At 42.2% G+C, this 18,566-nt stretch overlaps 1 protein-coding gene across 2 annotated transcripts in view; it reads right to left on the bottom strand.

Annotated features, from left to right (window-relative positions):
- Positions 1–18,566, bottom strand: part of LOC147018303 (prolyl 3-hydroxylase 1-like) — a 144,876-nt gene that overhangs the window by 105,304 nt on the left and 21,006 nt on the right. For both annotated transcript variants that reach the window (XM_085897840.1, XM_085897842.1), the window contains one exon: positions 15,040–15,236. In XM_085897840.1, the coding sequence (XP_085753966.1) occupies positions 15,040–15,236 (197 nt within the window). Of the gene's footprint in view, positions 1–15,039; positions 15,237–18,566 lie in introns of those variants that run through there.

The following is an 18,566-nucleotide window of genomic DNA, read 5'->3' as shown; positions in this document are numbered from 1 at the left end:
CAAATGTGCGCCAGTACCCTCTCCGTAAAGAGGCAGAGGCTGGCATTGCACCCGTAATCAAATCCTTGAAGGAACAGGGTATAATTGTGGAAACTACAAGTCCGTGTAACACACCTATATTGCCAGTGAAAAAACCACAGAAAGATAAATGGAGATTTGTCCAAGATTTGCGAGAAGTGAATGAGATAATCCAAGGTGTTCACCCCGTGGTACCTAGTGCAGAGGGACTGATAACATCTATTCCCGCTAACTCCACTCATTTCTCAGTCATCGATCTATGCTCTGCGTTTTTTAGTGTACCCATCGATAAGGAATCGCAGTTTTTATTTGCCTTTACGTACAAAGGCCGTCAGTACACATGGACTGTATTGCCTCAGGGGTTCGCAGACAGTCCAACTTTATTCTCGCGGGCTCTACACAAAGATCTAGAAGATGTTGTTTTCAAAAGTAATTCAGTCCTGCTACAGTATGTGGATGACCTGCTAATTTGCTCCCCAAATAAAGCAGCGTGTACAAACGATACGCTGCAGCTGCTACGGGCGTTAGCAACAAAAGGCCACAAGGTAAACAAAGACAAACTGCAAATGGTCCAAGAAAGGGTCAAGTATCTGGGACACTACATCTCCCACGGAAAGAGGGAGTTGGACAAAGGGAGGATAACCTCGATCACGGAGGTCCCCGCCCTCGCACGAAGAAGGAGATGATGCGATTCCTAGGTATGGCAACTTACTGTAGACAATGGGTTGTTGATTATGCAATCCTAACCAAGGAACTGTATGTTGTGGTCGGGAGAAACCAGCCACATAAAATCGTGTGGAATGAGCAGATGGGGCAATGCTTTACAAAATTAAAAGCAGCACTTTCGGTGGCTCCCGCTCTGGGGCTACCGGATTATGACAAAACGTTCTTCCTTTACTCTCATGAAACAAAGGGATTTGCACAGGCTGTGCTAACACAATCGCACGGTGACCACCAACGACCAATCGCATACTTCAGTCGAAGGCTGGACCCGGTCGAACGCGGCCTACCTTTTTGTTTACAAGCAGTGGCTGCAGCCAGTTATGCAGTAAAACGCACGGCGGAAATTGTAATGGGGCACCCGCTGGTTTTAAGGGTTCCCCACTGTGTTGCGGCTTTGCTCACACAAAAACAAACACAGCATTTAACCAATACACGTCTGATGCAGTATGAGACGACTCTCCTACACCAACCGAACCTACAGATTGAAAGATGCAACGTTCTTAATCCAGCCTCTTTGCTGCCAACGGAGGACGACGGCGACCCACACGATTGCACGGAGGCGATCCAGGAAGTATCCACTGTACGCCCGGATCTAAAGGATCAACCACTAGAGCGACCGGACCTCACCTTGTTTGTTGATGGTTCGGCATACCGAGGACTAGATGGCTCGGGGCATGCAGGATACGCTGTGTGTACGATTGACGAATTAATGGAAGCGTCCCGTCTGCCTTCTCATTTCTCCGCCCAGCAGGCGGAATTGTGTGCCCTTATCAGGGCCTGCGAGCTGTCTGCCGATTCCGTGGTGAACATATATACTGACTCTAGCTATGCTTTTGGTGTTGTACATGACAAAGGTGCAATATGGAAACTGAGAGGGTTTCTTACCTCAGCAGGAACACCAATAAAGAATGGCAGTTTGGTGTCCGAGCTGTTGACAAGCATTACACTGCCAGCGGAAATTGCAGTCATTAAATGCCGTGCACACCAGAAACTGACAACTGACATTGACAAAGGTAATAATAAAGCAGACAAAGCTGCAAAAGAGGCGGCTAGTCTGCCTTTGCCTTCGATAATGCAGGCACGATTGGCGAAAGAGCAAATCAAGCTGCACCAATACAGCTTGTCAGACATTATTGCAATTCAAGCTGCTGCAACACAGAAGGACCATGATAAGTGGCAAGCAGCGGGAGGAGTAGCGGATGACAATGGACTTTGGTCAAACAAGGGGAAGGTAATAGCACCTGTTGAAATCCTTCCATGGCTTGCACGCATGGCCCATTTGAATGGACATGTGTGCAAGAGGGGGACTGTGAGACAAGTACAAGAATCATGGTATGCCCCAGGAATTGGGAAAATAGCAGAAGGGGTCTGTAAAACTTGCCAGATATGTCAACAACACAACCAACACAAAATTGATAAGATAGGCAGCCGGGAGCCCACCCGCCCCCATGGGGTCCTTTTGTGCACCTACAAATAGACTTTATAAATATGCCACCATCATGCGGATATGGAAATATCTTGGTAGTGGTAGACATGTTCACTAAATGGGTAGAGGCATACCCATGTACAAAGGCAGATGCTGCCACCGTTGTGAAGCACTTGTTAAAAAGCTTCTTCTGCCGATTTGGCATCCCTCACAAAATATCACATGATCAAGGGGGGCACTTTACGGGGGAACTAACACAGGCAGCGTGTAAAGCACTGGGAATAAAACAGGCATTTCACTGTGTTTATCATCCAGAGTCAGCAGGCGCCGTGGAAAGGCAGAACGGTATCCTAAAGAACAAGCTGGCGAAACTAACAACGGAAACAGGGTTGAAGTGGCCAGATGCATTACCCTTGGCACTAATGAGCATGCGATCCACAGTGAACCGGAAGACAGGGTTATCCCCTCATGAAATACTAATGGGAAGGCCGATGCGACTTCCCGTAACTGCCCCCACCGACATAAACAAATTGAGTATTGCAATGATGGATGAAAACATGCTGACATTCTGTAAACAGCTCTCCAGGATCGCGAGGACGATACACACGAGAGTGAAGGAGGCCTTACCCGAGCCGGTGGAAAGGCCGTATCACACCTTCCAGCCAGGAGACTACGTACTGATAAAGCACTTTACAAGGAAAACGGCCTTGGAACCACGGTGGAAAGGACCGTTCCAGGTATTGCTGACCACCCCAACTGCCGTAAAGTGCGAAGGTAAGCCTGCTTGGATACACTTTTCACACTGCAAACTTGCCATCCCAACAGAGGAGGAGATTGTGCAAGAATGAACCCATTACAGCAAATCCTAGTTGCCATAATTGCCTCATGGATGGGAAGCTGGGAAGTGGAAGGGCAAATTGATAACTGGACAATCCAACCCATCCAACAGAGGGGGAAAAGAGCAATTGGGAACCACACTGAACATTTACACGAGTTGGGAGTACATGGGATAAATACATTCTTACTTTTGTCGCACAAATATGCTACATTAAGTAATGAGACTAAGTGCTGGGTGTGTGCTTATCTCCCGCACTCCTCACAAACGGGTTTGCCATTATCTGTGATCCCATTTGAGGAAATAGACTACTGTGGTGCTGCTTGGTACAACAATTTTAATTTGACAAAAAAAAACAGTAACTCATCATGTGTAGACTTTACAGGTGCGTGGTACCCTCCTTTTAATTTAAAGAAAAGACCTCCGTACTTCAGAATCACATATAAGCGTATGGGGTTTATCTGCCTTACTTGGACAAAGCCTCATGCCAGATTTCAGGCAGGGAACTCCACTTGTAATATATCAATAGAGATAAGTGACTTACCAGCCAACAGGAAGGGAGAGAATGGAACATATCCGAAGGTTGCATCTAATGGCACATATTTTGTGTGTGGGTATAGAGCCTACCCATGGCTGCCAAACAAATGGGGCGGTTCATGTTATCTTGCGTACGTCGTACCGCACATGCGTTTGATCACTGACCCATTCTCTGAGATAGATCGGACACGACGTAAGAGAGCTATATCAGATGGAGCATATGCAGCAATGATAATTTTCCCGATATGGGGCCTGGGTTGCAGGTAGGGAACTTATCAGCATGGCATCAACATTGGAAATAATGGGAAATGATACCGCTGATGGTTTTGAGAAAATTAGCGCGGAGCTGGTCGCATTAAGGACTACTGTAATGCAAAATAGAATAGCTTTAGACATGATCCTAGCTGAAAAAGGGGGAACATGTGCTGTAATTGGCAAAGAGTGTTGTGCACGTACATCCCAGATAATTCAGAAAACATTAATGACCTCGCGGGTCACATAAGGAAAGAGGCGAGCAAATATAAAGACTACAGTGGTGATAACATGAGTAGCTGGTTAAAGGGATTGTTTGGGGGTTGGGGAGGAAGTGTTTTGAGATTTTTTATAACAATCCTGATAATCATCGTGGCAGCCTTTATATTACTGATGGTTTTCAAGGTAATTGCCCAAAAGGCCATTGGAAAGTGTTTTCAGGATGGACAACAAAGCCCAGTACCCAGCTAGTACAGACGGAGATGGCCCCGGTGAACACCGCTGGACTGCTGCCCTCCTCAAACCTCCTGCACATACACCTACCCCCGCCACTCCAATACTCTGTACCCCACCCATGTCACCCCAACCCATGAACAATGAAACATATTGTAACCTTGCAGTAGTCGCCGATCCATTACTTTGGCTTCCTCCGAGTGATGAACAATTGCTTCAACTCACATTGGACGAATGTCTTTCGTTGCTTGCACCAATTGAAGGGCTAGGTAGAAATACCATTTGATTTGCCTTGTTGGTAATTGCTGGCAAGTTGTGCCTTCATTATACTCTGGCTTGTAGTTTATCAAATATTATTTTGCTTTGTTCATAAAGAACATTACATTTATATACTTTAACACTGCCTTACTTGTCGTTCATGAAGCCCATTAAGCGGCAATATATATATATAATCAAATATTTAATGGAACGTATATTCCTGTATAACTTCATTCTTGTTTAGCCATGAGCAATTCTTGTACGAACAGCTTTTGGGAGTGCTTGGTTTCCTTATATTCTATGTTTAAATGTTGCGATATTTCCCGATTTCCCTTGTTGAAGACTTGGGGTGTTAGTGGACCGGTTGGAAAGTGGGTAGGAACCCCCTTTTGGGCTAGGGGGCGCAGCTGGAACTCCCGATCGTTTTGGTCCATCTGGAGCTAAACCTAAGGATGGCCACCCACTGGAGGTTGCTGTCTGCTGACCTGCCGGCCTGCGGATGCTCCTTTTCTTCATTTGTAGTTTCTTTTGCAAATGTTTCAAAGAAACAAGAGGAGGGAAATGTCGGGGATTGTATGTACTCTAACAGCAACCCAACATGTCTACTAGTGTTTGGTTAAAACTCTTTAGTTTCAATTGGAAAGAGGGAAAGGATAAATCTTCCCATTAGTTTATCTGTGCACTGTCAAGAAACTTGTTTTGACATTGTTACAACACAGCTGGCCTTGTCGACCGTTCGAATGACCTTGCTAATCGGGCAGCTGAGCTACCTGGAATCTGTTGGACTACTGCCCAGAACTGTTAAGGCCTAAAAACATGTAGGAGGCTACCTTTTAAAATTCCTTAAGGAATCAAGGGTGTTGTTTCTGCACTCTCTGCGCTCTCTTATCAGCAGTACTGACAGAAGAATGCAATAGATTAATGAATGGTAATAAATCCTCTTTGACACGCAGTCATTCAAAGGTCGCAGTAAATTGAATATAAGGCAGTACCGAAAGACCGCTCACCAGAGGATTAGGCTGGGTGGACTATTGTGTTCAAAGCCTGTTGTCTCCATATGCATATGTCTGATGTGAAATAAACATTCTCTCCCAAGATCGGTGATGAACAAAGCTTGACCTTAATTGCTGTGGACCTCACCTGGATCTCAACATATATATATATATATATATATATATATATATATATATATATAGTTACGAATTTCGGCCCGCCGGCGTGCGATCGGCCACGTAACTCGAATCACGACGCGTCGCCCACCGGAACGGACAATTCAGTCATGACCCTCTCGGAACAACGCTGGGAGCTAGTCATGGGTGGGGGTTTAACCTCACCACAACTCAGTCCGCATTCTCCCCGCGTGAAATAGGGTCCGATCGCCGAATGGTCGATTTACCTAAGTACCCACGCGGGTAGCGTACCGAGGAGTTGTACCAGGCCGCAGGTCAACTTCGGACACGAACCGCTTAAGAGGCTCGTTCCGTGCTGCAGGGATAACCGAGCAGAGTTATCATCGACCTCGACGGTTCAGATTGGTTACCGGGTGTTTTAAACCCACTATCAATCCCTTACGTGATGCAAGATGGAGATTCAACAAAGGAAAGGACGAAGTGAAACGGGAAGCAAGCACTTTTATTTCACACACCTAACACACGCATGTAAGGCAGTAATGCAATGTGCAGCAAAAGCAAAATGCAACAAAAGCAAAAGCACTACTACCGACTATAATTTTTTTTACAACACTTTAACAATTATACTTGTCGGGACTCGGCGCAACATCATTCATTCAAAATAAACAGGAAAGACTTCCCCATAGGCAAGGAGGTAGACGGGGTCCATGGACCAAATATGCGCGGAACCTGGAGGAGTGGCCAGGTCCATAAGACCGAAAAGATCTTACTCGCGTCCTCATGACGCGATGGCGGGCAAGCTGCAATATCAGCGCAGCTGCGCCCCGACTCCGTGCCCCTGGTGTGGTCGGTGAGCCCTCTCCGGCGTGTTCCGCGCAAGCACGGTTTGGTCGGCACCACGGTTAGGGTGGGGAATGAACGGGGCCACCGGCACTATCTAAGCGTGGATTGGGGGGGGGGGAATTGTTGATGCTCAGGGTCGAGCGAGGGGAATGGCTGGCTGGCTTGGTCGCTTGTGAAAGCGAAGGTGGCTCGAGTCCAGCGACGAGACGACACCAACAACGAGACGAGCCCAGCGACGAGACGACACCAACGACGAGACGAGCCCAGCGACGACACGACACCAACCATGGAAAAAGCCACCCCCACTACAACAAACGAGTTCCACACAGACTCGCGTCTTTTATAGACCGGGGGAGGAGCCCGTATGCAGATTGTAGGATCAAAACGCGATTGGAGGCGGGGCCACGCCACCCTCTGTTCAGCCATTGGTGTGGCAAAAAGGGGCGTGAGCCTCTTTTGATCCGAATTACTTCCTGAGAGGAATTCACATCCATCGCGTTTGGAGGCGGGCCCACACCGTCCGACACTCGCCCATTGGATGGAGGAAAGGGGGCGTGAACCTCCCCTGATCCGAATTTCTCTCCCGTAAGGAATCCACATTCATCGCGCTTGGAGGCGGGGCCACACCGCCCGACGCTCGCCCATTGGACGGAGAAAAAGGGGCGTGAACCTCCCCTGATCCGAATTTCTCTCCTGAAAAGGCACCCATTTGTACCCGCGGCTCGACGCGTTCGGCATCAATTACCAAACGGGCCCTGGACAGTACGACGTTTGGCGTTGACTGGTGGTGGGGTCGATGGTTGTGGAAGGAGAAAGGCGAAGGTGGTGGGGGGGTTTGCTGTGGTGGTTTGGTGGTTGGCGGGCGTCGTTTGGGAATGGCGGTGAAGCGATGTTTGTGGGATGGAGTTGTGGAGGTAAAGAGGCGAAGGTGGTGGTGTTTGAGTTGTTGGCAGCTTAATGGTCCAAAATAACGATGGAGAAAGAAAAATGGCTAACTCAAAGCATCGCAGCTCGGATGAATCACACATATTCCCTCTAAACAACAGGTGTGGGCTAACTACACATGAACTTATCGATATATCTCACCTGAGGACCCTTTATGGTGTATTGCGAATTTCCACAGCCGTAACAATATATATATATATAAATATATATATATATATATATATAAATATATATATATATATATATATATATATATATATATATATATATATATATATATATATCTGAATAATTAATTATTTATCCAAAGAGTAAAATTTGATGGAATATTTATCTAATGAGAGGAAGAAAACTTTGAAAGTTGAACATTTGATAAGAAAAAGCTCAATAATTCAAACAACCCTTTTGGTGGCTATGTCCCATTAAGTCCAATTGGATACGACGAACATCATTCAGCAGAATGGCATCTTGCTTACGTTTGGTTGAACAGTGATGACGTCTTTCCATTTGGTTTTTCGGTTTGGCTTTCTTTGGTTGCACTCACCAAAGCTTGTGAAAAGCATTGTTCCAATGACTTCCTGTTGTGCCAAATGTAATCTCGGCTTTTCTGTTTGACCATATTCCTCCATCCTTGTTTATATTTTGGCTAGCTTTGTGAAATGCTGAATTTTTGATCGACAGCGCTGCGATTGCTACATATTTTTCTTTTCAAAGGTAGCTTTTGAAATATTCACCAAATTAACTCACTTGAGTTCCAGGTTTCATCATTGCATGGCAATTCCTTGTGCTCATATTTATTGTCTTTCTGCATCAACACAGAGGATTCCCCTCAGGTTGATGTTGATGTGAATATAATAATTCATGTTATATATTGGCATCAACCTGAGCGTTTTATGAGTTTAAACATTCAGCTATGTTGTTCACCTTCTGCGATTAAAAGCACTTTGTTGGGCTGCTCGGCCACCAGGCTGCTCAGCTGCTTGGCTATGTTTGGCTGTTCATCTGTTTCGCATGTTCACCTCTTGGCATTCACGTGTCTGCTTGCTTTGATGTTGTACTCATCTGTTTTCAAACTATACTACATTCAGTAGAACAGAAGGCTACATTCAGTACACTTTGTTCTTAATCAGGAAGTTGGCAGACTTCCTACGTCGGGATGGCACGGACACTCCATAAGGTCTAGTACAACGCAAATCCTCACAAACATCCACCAAGATGCAAACTTATAAACCTATAAAGTACATATCATTGTGTGTAGACTGTAGACGATTTCACATCCAAAAACACTCGTGAAACTTTTGGAGAGCATCACTCAGATACAAAACTGACTGACTCAAAATAGCCAGTCTGCAATTATTCTTCTTCCTCTTCTTCTTCTTTTCAGACGACCTAACTCAAAATTGGTTGAAGCTCAGGATTTGGTTCAAACACGAATCTACTGCATTTAAAAGTGCGAACGTCCTTGACTACTCAAGATTTTCATAACTTGACAGGATTCCACGAAAAGTAGGCACAACTGTATAACTATGCATAGAAATATGAATGGAAATGAGGGGTGGGTGGGGCCATGCCTGCAAATCAATCTGGTGTCGGCGGGACTGTTGCGACACAATTGCTCGAGGGCCAATCACACCTGGATGGGTGTGGTTAACAGCGTAATATTGCGTAAAGTTACTGTAACGACAATAGAAAACCACTTTTCAAGGCAGGTGTGGTTAACTGTGGAATATTATGTGCAGTATGACAACCATTGTTGCCAGATGAACAATAATTACAATCCGACTACTCGTGCAATATATTAAATAAGGCAATTGTGTGTGTGTGTGTGTGTGTGTGTGTGTGTGTGTGTGTGTGTGTGTGTGTGTGTGTGTGTGTGTGTGTGTGTGTGTGTGTGTGTGTGTGTGTGTGTGTGTGTGTGTGTGTGTGTGTGTACATGTACATCTGAAAAGCATAGAAAAAAACACAGGGCTGGGCTGATCTCCACAACATTTTGCATACCGTATTGGTAGTACCCAGAGTCAGATCATGAGCATAAAAGAACCCCTCCCCCCACTGCAGGGGGAAGGAAGACAGCTTGTCAATGCTCATAAAGGGGGCAGGTGTTTCTAGTGATGCTACTCACTGCCATGTGCTGCATATGAAAGGATTATAAGAAGAAATGGAATGTGCTGTTTCCTTGCTTGATGCTCAGCATTTAAAAATATTAGAGCATGGACAAACAACCATATGTTGGGAAGCATTGCATAGGCTTCATGGGCCCTAAAGGCCTCCTCCCGCATTGACGTTCCTTGTATGGCAACTCATATTATTATGATGTTGTCAAGGCAAAAAAGCAAATGGATTATTTTTTAGATAACCTTGAATGTTTAAGATTACACTGGGCTGCATTTGAAATATTTCTTCAGAGGTCGAGGTTTTCTCAACGATTCCTATATGTTTTTTGCATTCTGAATTGAGAAATGTATCTAATTTCGCTCAATCAGGTCAAGTTTTTGAAAATAATCAAAAAAATAATCAAAAAGGAAAAAAAAAAATCAAAAATTTTGGTTTTTTAATTAGCATTTTTTTTATTCAAAATCAGACTTACAGTGACAGAAAATGTACAAACTATACATATGACACACAAGTACACTTAATGTGGAAGAAAGTGCCTTCTCAATTACTTTCATTTCAATTTCAGAAAAATATAGATAAATCGTTGTTTCTGTCAATACCCAACTTCAGTCGTTCAGCAGTCGCTGTTTTCCTTCGCCTTTTTAATGTTGAATTTCACATTAAGTGTACTTGTGCGTCATTTTATATATAGTTTGTACATTTTCTGGCAATGTAAGTCTGATTTTGAATAAAAAAAATGCTAATTAAAAAAACAAATATTTTGATTATTTTTTTCCTTAAAATTGAGATAGCATAAAAACTTGACCTGATTGAGCAAAATGAGATACATTTCCAAATTCAGCATGCAAAATACATATGAGGACCGTTGAGAAAACCTAGACCTCTGAAATGACGTAGACCAGTGAATTATCATCCTTTTGACTGAGGCTCTGTGTGGTAATAACACCTTAGACAAAAGGTGATCAATAGGTCCGTGACCTGCCATTAAAAAACATAATCAACATACGTTATCAAAGCTGTCCAGTACAGTATTAATTATTTTTTTCTCTATAAATGATGGACTCAGTACTCGTAATTATCTCAAAGAGGTTGCTCTGAATAAGACAAAGTTAAATGAAATAAGAATCCTGACTTTTATAAATTCCATTCTCACAATATCAAAGTAGTTACTTGAAAAAAAAATGCACCAACTACCGGTAGCAGACAGGACATCCAGTTTAATGTCCATGCAATGGAAGGTGTACTTTGTGATGCAACAGCTTAGAGTTGGGTCAAGAACCGAACCTCGACTCGACAGCTTTAACGGAAATGCACTACCTCTGCACAATTCTGTCAGACAAATGACAAAAAAAGTCTGACATAATTATTTGTTGAAATTCTGCAAAAGAAAAGGTTGTTTAATACCGTTCTGTAATTCGACGATTAATTAAAACACTGCAGATTAGTTAATTTCACGAGGCATTTTCAAACAACTTCAAACTCTTGTTTCAAATCAAAAAAACGAGACAGCTTTATACAAGCTGCAGTATAAGTTTTACATTATATTTACCTCCGTCACTGAAGGTGAAGGACGTTATGTTTTCACCCCTCTCTGTCTGTTTGTTTGTGTGTCTGTGTACAGGATATCTCAAAATGTTGTAGACCACTCCAGATGAAATTCGGTGGGCAGGTTGGGTGTATGACAAGGACGAACTGCTTCGATTTTGGTGAAGATCAGGATCCGGATCTGACGACTAGAATTTTTTCAGTGATTTTTTTCACCGTTGAGAGTTCAGGCTAAACCAATATATAGCACGATATCTCAAAAAGTTCTGGACGGATTCGGATGTGTGTGACCACGATTAATTGTTTCGATTTTGGTGAAGATCCGAATCCGGATCCGACTACTAGAATTATTTAATTTTTCTAAATGATTCTTCACCATTGAGAGATTGGGTCAAAAATGATATAGAGCATGATATTTCAAAAATGTATTGTGCCCAATATGTTCTTGTGGATCAGGCATTGCGTGGCGGAGGTATGCGATCTATCGAGTGCCCTTCTCGTTGAAAATGTTTTTTCTGATAGCTCTGAAGGTTTTTGGTTTGCCTTTGAAAAGAAACACAATCAGCCATAAGGGTTGAGATAATGCAGCAAAGTTTAGACTCATCAAGGAGAATGCATCAGGACCAGGCCGATGAGGTTTGATGTTGAAAAATGAAATGCATCATTTTGAAATAGGGAGGAATATGCTTGTAGCAGGGAATATATTTTCGATGGAAATTTCCTGCAGCATCGTACAAGAGGAGAAGGGTTTTGGAGTCACAGTGGCCCAGTAACCGAAATAATCAGTGTAGTACGGCTCACAGCAGTAAAGAAAATGAATATGGTTCTAGGATGTATAAACAGGGAAAAAGCTTCTACATCTGAGGAAGCTGTATTAGCATTGTATATAATGCAAGTTTAGTTAGGCCACATACTGAATACTTCATGGATTTTTCTTTACCATGCTATATAAAGGATGTGTTAGCAGTTAAGGAGGTTGAGGAAAGGGTGATTTGGATGATATAAGCGTGAAGGACAAATGCAGCAAAGTCAGCACAGTCAGCATTTGGCTGTCTTGAACGAACTCCATTTGTCTTTCAAAATGGTACCATCCTGGTCGAATTGAAGAGGTTAAAAGGGGCGAGGCTGAGGATATGAGGGCTGTTTTCTCTGGGAAAAAAAACAATTCTTTATATTCAAAGTCAAGGTTTGTGGAAGAGCTAGAACACAGAATGGATCAGGACACAAAAGAACAAAATGAAAAGCAGAAAGAGAGGGGGACAAAACACCAACAGCAGGGCCGAGGGATGTGGGGTGATCCCATTTGGCTATTTATGGTATTTAAAGTGATCAATAGAATAGGGACGGGTCAATTTGTTATATTTGACAGGGAGCAAATCGGCTTCGAAAGGCTGACTGATGCTGTGGGTAGAAGTATGGCGGCTGACAATGCATTTAGCAGTGGGCGGTTCTGCGTCTTTCATATTCTGCAACTAAGATGTTCACCAGCAATTTAATACACCCCCTTCCCAAGCAATACTCTGCTATGTACAACTACCCACACATGCCTCTGTGTGCTATGTAATATCTGCACGGCTCTTAGTAGGATTATAACCTGCATCGTCAATGCATTATAAAGCAAGTGCTCAAAACTACACTCCACATTGTCACGAATGTAGCACCCACCCACAACCGGAAGCAATTAGAAGGGAACTGTACATGCTGAAAATTAATCCTGTGAATAGCCAAACCAAAAAAACCAAGTTTAGGTAGTGTGCTACCTGAGCAGTTGTTGCAATGCACCTCTAGTCACCGGTTGTTGCAATGCACCTCTAGTCTTGCACATGTATAACACACACAATTATCCAAACAAAGGGATTATCCTAATTTATTTATTTCCCTCCAAGGGTTCTCAATAAACCAAATCAGTTGACATAGGAAAGACGGCAGGAACACACATCGCATGCGGGCTTATGAAATATAACAATTTGTTCACAAGACAACAGATATGGAAGAGAATCCCTGACGATGATACACAAAATAAATAATCACAATAATTACACCATGAAGGAAACTAACCCCAAACCAAGGGCTCATACACACACAACCATACACACAGAAGTGGGTGAAAATAAGTTGCAGGATTGGAATGTTTTTTTTATGTCATTTAACATTCAAGTAACTATTTCAATGTTGTGAGAATGGGATTTATAAAAGTCACGATTCTTATTTCATTCAAATTGTCATATTTCGAGCAACTTTTTCAAGATAATTACAAGTATCGAGTCCTTCATCATTTATGGAGAATAAAAATCGATACTGTACAGCTTTGATAACATGTTGATTAGTTATCCAGGGTATGCAAAAGGAGGGGGGAAGTATGCCACGGCGTGCATGTGGGGAATGCCCCGAGCGTCTCTTTCTCACCCGGCTCCCAGACATCTGACAGGACACTCTTAACCCCTCCAGTCTGAAATGGATAAAGCCTGTCTCTCACACAGGCTGTACGCCAGGCAGTTATCTCGAGCACATGTCCTAAACACATGTTTTAAAGTCCGCTAAATTACATGAACACAAACAGTGCTAAGACCTTAAATTCTAAGTACTGACGCTCCCCATAAATGTAATAATATCTTTAGTTTTAATCAATAATCCATGGATTTTATTCACATTGCAAAAACAATGCTGAATATACTTTGCAAAAGATTTTGGGGACAATCAAAATTGGAATGTATGTATAGTGTACACGTAATGCATTCTCCACCTTCCAGCTTGCAAGGAGATGCTAACACAAAAGCTGAGACATTGGGAAACGATCAAAAGACTCACGTGTTTAAAATAAACGTTGTAGAATCTGAACTGCTTGGTAACCTCCAATAAAAAGGGCTGCTGAAGTTTATGTCACAGCTGCTTCCCCGTTAAGAAAAATACTAACATAGTTATGCAAGCAAAAACATAGAGGATTGTGTGCCATAAATTAGTAACCATTGTAAAGTAAGGTTTATCATCCAGCTCTCTTGGATAAACTTCCTTTTAGGACAAGTGCGATGACCGATGGCCATGATGGCGTTTTTAATGCTGCAGAAGTTGCAAATCAACATAGCATTAAGCCTCACCCAAGTTAGGCCATTATTTATTTAATTATTTGAACACGTATAACATTGTGACGGGATCAGGCTTATGCCTTGATGATATAAAGACCAAATGCACAGCACAGGTGTAGCATGCCCATGCTAGTGGAGACAAGGTACGTGGGTCAACAAAAGTGTCAGTCGGTAGATGACCTCCACACTGAAGGTCATTTGTGAACTAGCAATGTTTTTTTAGCAATCCAATAACGATATGGAAATTCACCAAAGAATAAATGATTTTCCAGGCTTAGGATCCAAATCCTTTAATTTGGTCTTCATATAATTTGAATGCCTAATCTCTGAGATTCCAATAAAGCATCCTCGTGACTATGCCACCATTCCCATATTTTTTTATGGACATTGTCGAGGCTCGTATGAGAGCTAACACACAATGCACAGCAAAGGGGGCATGAGATAAGAGGAGCAGGAGAGGGAAGGACAAAACAGTGGGGAACAGAGACATTAGGAGATCTGTGGAAGGGACAGGGATGAGGTAATATATAATTATTATATATATAATTATTATAAATATATTTATTTTGTAACCATCTCAGATCATCCCCAATCCAAAACCATGATCTTTTCTACCATCATTAACCCAACCAAAATCCCTCCTCCTTCCAATTTTCCAGTTTTCTCTCCTTGGAGTTTCCTTCTGTATCCATCTTGTCCACCCCATGCGTCCTCTGTGTCCAACCTGTCCACCGCATGCATACGTGTTTTGTGTCCAGTTTTTGTCTGTTACATCCTACATGCCCCTTAAGATATAATTATGCCCAAATATCTCACGTTAGTGACAATCATACATTCACTAACTAAACATGTGCATTGAATACAATTCAGAAATACCTTGAAGTACGCCAGTTGCAGATAGTTGTAAGGGGTACGGCGCTGAAATTCCAGTTGCGTCTCTTCACTAACAACATGATACGATGAGTCACCAAGATGTTCATTCTCACATGTCTGCACACATGCGGCTGTCCGCAATATCTCCTTGAAGAATTTCAGGTCGAATAGAGTTGATCGCTCTGTCAGCCCTACAATCGCTGTGGAGAGGAAAAAGGAAGTAAGAAAGATTGAGTGAGACCTTGTCAACTGGGTAAATGCAATATAGAAACTAGGTAAACCTTCTGGGCTTCCTGTATTCAAGAACAAGTTGACAACGACAAAAAAGGCAATGTAGTGACAGTTGAGCCGCAGTTGGACAGAGCAAGCAAGTGAATGAGCGAACAACAAAAGAGGAGAGAGGGAAGGGAGGAAACACAGTAACCTGCGAGGAAGAGGATTAGGTTAGGTAGGGACATTGGGGTTAGAAAAGATCATGGTTAGGAATAGGGTATGACATGAGATGGTGGTCCACTGCATTCTTGAAGCCCTGGAGAGAAGAGTGCAATTTAATCCTCTAAATAAGACAGTTCCATAAATGGAAGAAAAGAGAAATAAGAGATTAGATGTGAAGTAACTCTGGATTTTGGTAATTTAACCATGAGGGGGTGACTGAAAAAACATGTGCATCTCAGAAAAGCTGGGGTAAGGGGGTCAGAGGGCTGAGAGAGAGCAGAGAGCGGAGAGGTGGTAATGACAGAGAGGCCACAAATCCATCTGTCATGTGAGAGCAAGAGCCACTATTCTTTGGCCTCATTGTCAGAGATGCCAGTAATGCTGAGAGCTTTATATTCCACTGCTTTGTGTGGTTTTGAAATTTGAATATGAAAACAGAGTTGGAGTGTTCAAAAATTCTACCTTTCATACAGAAAAGCATTTATATGGCCAATTCTAAGAAAAACATTTTTTGTCTAGTTCTGTTGTGCTGCACAGATTGTGGAAACGCACACTGTCCAAATTCCAGTCTCAACGGCATCAAATGTTGGACTCCACTGACATTAATATTGTGTTTTTATATGTTGTTGAAAGAACAAACCTTTCAGAAATGAAAGTTTGACTTGTCCAGTGAAGCCTGTATTATTCACTTATGAGCAGAAAAGCTCATCAAAATAATAGGTGGCCAATCTGTATTTTCTCATGATTCAGCCTTGAAAACTAGGGCGAAAACCAAAATGACATTCAAAAGCCCTCATTTATTACACAAATTGCTCATCCCTTTGTTTGGGCAGTGCATAGGCAACAGACCACTGCCTTAATCACTCCCAAAAATAATTTTAAAAATAACTCGGATTAAGTCCAAGAAGCAAAAACATGCCGACTGCTTATGTGCATAAACAATACATCGTGCTTATATAGCTTGGATAATTCCAATTGCACATGGGCTGACACAAGAGATCTGAGGCCTTAGGCCCGAAGCCTTAGGCCTAAAGCCTTCACAAAATGGTGGACGTATGATTGTTTTCAGGTTACAATTGTGGGTGGAGTTAAGCCAGCTGTCCAACCAATGTGGAGAAAGCAGTCAGTCCATCAATGGTCAATCCATTGATACACACAAAGGCCAAAAATGAACCGGCTCTTATTTCTATCAGGCCAAATAAATAGGCCGGGGGCCAGTGGGACCTACTTTGCACCCCCTCCCCCCCAATTACAATTTTTCACTGACACCACAGTGTTCATATATATCCCAAGTATCAGAAAAACGATGTTCCCAGAAAAATAACTCATTTGCACTATGCTTTATTAAGCTGTTTCCATGGCAACCAATCAAAAATAGACGAATCTCACAAAGATCGGCAAAATGTCAATATCTCTGTCAAACATAAACATAAAATCACAAAATTGGAGTCAAATTAAAGCTTATAGATTTACGTATTAAAATATATTTTGATTATGCTATTTAGCTCATTTGCATATTACTTAAATTTGACTTAAAGACAATAATTCCCACAAAAATGCAAGAATTTCCATTTTCTTTCCTTGTAATTACCACACATGTCAGTTGCCAGATACAAGCCAGGGTTGGCGAATTCTTTTTTTTATAATTTTTGAATTTTTAAAGTAGATTAATTAGCATAAAATACAAAGCACAATGGATTGTTCAAAAATCATGTTAAATCAAATTAATCATTGACTCTAATTACCTGGGCCTGATATAATACATAACTGCGACTAATGATGGTTGTGGTGTTAAAAGGACACATAACTCTTTTCTGTTTGGGTAAAAGTAGTGAAAATAGTTGTAATGCATTGATATGCTAATTAGGTTCCGCCATTATGGGAACGCCATAAAAAATTCGCCAACCTGGCTTGTATCTGGCAACTGACATGTGTGGTAATTGCAAGGAAAGAAAATGGAAATTCTAGCATTTTTGTGGGAATTATTGTCTTTAAGTCAAATTTAATTCATATGCAAATGAGCTAATTAGCATAAACAAAATATATTTTAAAACGTAAATGTATACACTTTAATATGACACCAATTTTGTGATTTTATGTTTGTATTTGACAGAGATATTGACATTTTGCCGATCTTTATGAGATTCGTCTATTTTTGATTGGTTGTCATGGAAACAGCTTAAGAAAGCATCTATCTATAATTCCAACAATGTGTGTGTGTGTGTGTGTGTGTGTGTGTGTGTGTGTGTGTGTGTGTGTGTGTGTGTGTGTGTGTGTGTGTGTGTGTGTGTGTGTGTGTGTGTGTGTGTGTGTGTGTGTGTGTGTGTGTGACCGCTGTTTCTCGACAACCACTGGTTCGATCGAATTGAAACTTGCCAGGTATATTGCTCGGGATCTGAGGATGTGCCTTTTCAAGGTTTGATATTAATCGGACAAGTGCTTCCCAAGTTATGGCCATTTATTTACTAACCAATGGGAAGACACGTTGCTGCATGGGCGTGGCCGATGGGGAAGGGAACCTCAGCCGCATTCCCCATTACGGTTACAACGCACAGGCTTCCGGAGAGTGATGACTTCGTGTATTCTAATAATTTCTCGATTTCTTATGCGCATTTATCGATAAACACAATGGCCCAAGTTATGATCGTTTTCATATTAGACGGTGTATAAATTTCGGGAACATCAGAGTGCTGGCATGCTCCGAACCAGGAAGTAAATTTTTTCTCTCTCTTCTCTTCTCTTTTTGTTTTTCCTTGCCACGACATTGCGAAAAGGTAAAATACATTGGCGCTAATTGAATAATTGGGTATTAAAAATAAATTGCGAATAATCGTAACTGCGAATAATATCGAACTTCCGGGTCACGCACGTACGGGCACATGAGAGCGAAGAAACGGCCTGTGTGGTTTATATATTTATTATTATTATTATTATTTTTTTTTTTTTTTTTTTTTTTTTTTTACGGGCACGTACTAGTAGTGCAAATGAGTTATTTTTCGGTGAACATCGTTTTTCTGATACTTGGGATATATATGAACACTGTGGTATCAGTGAAAAATTGTCGCGGGGGGGGGTGCAAGGTAGGTCCCACTGGC

The sequence above is a fragment of the Eptatretus burgeri genome, chromosome 10, assembly GCF_056783735.1.
Source record: "Eptatretus burgeri isolate ZD-2024b chromosome 10, Ebu_testis_v1, whole genome shotgun sequence".
Taxonomy (NCBI): domain Eukaryota; kingdom Metazoa; phylum Chordata; class Myxini; order Myxiniformes; family Myxinidae; genus Eptatretus; species Eptatretus burgeri.
This window is presented reverse-complemented; position numbering and strand designations above follow the sequence as displayed.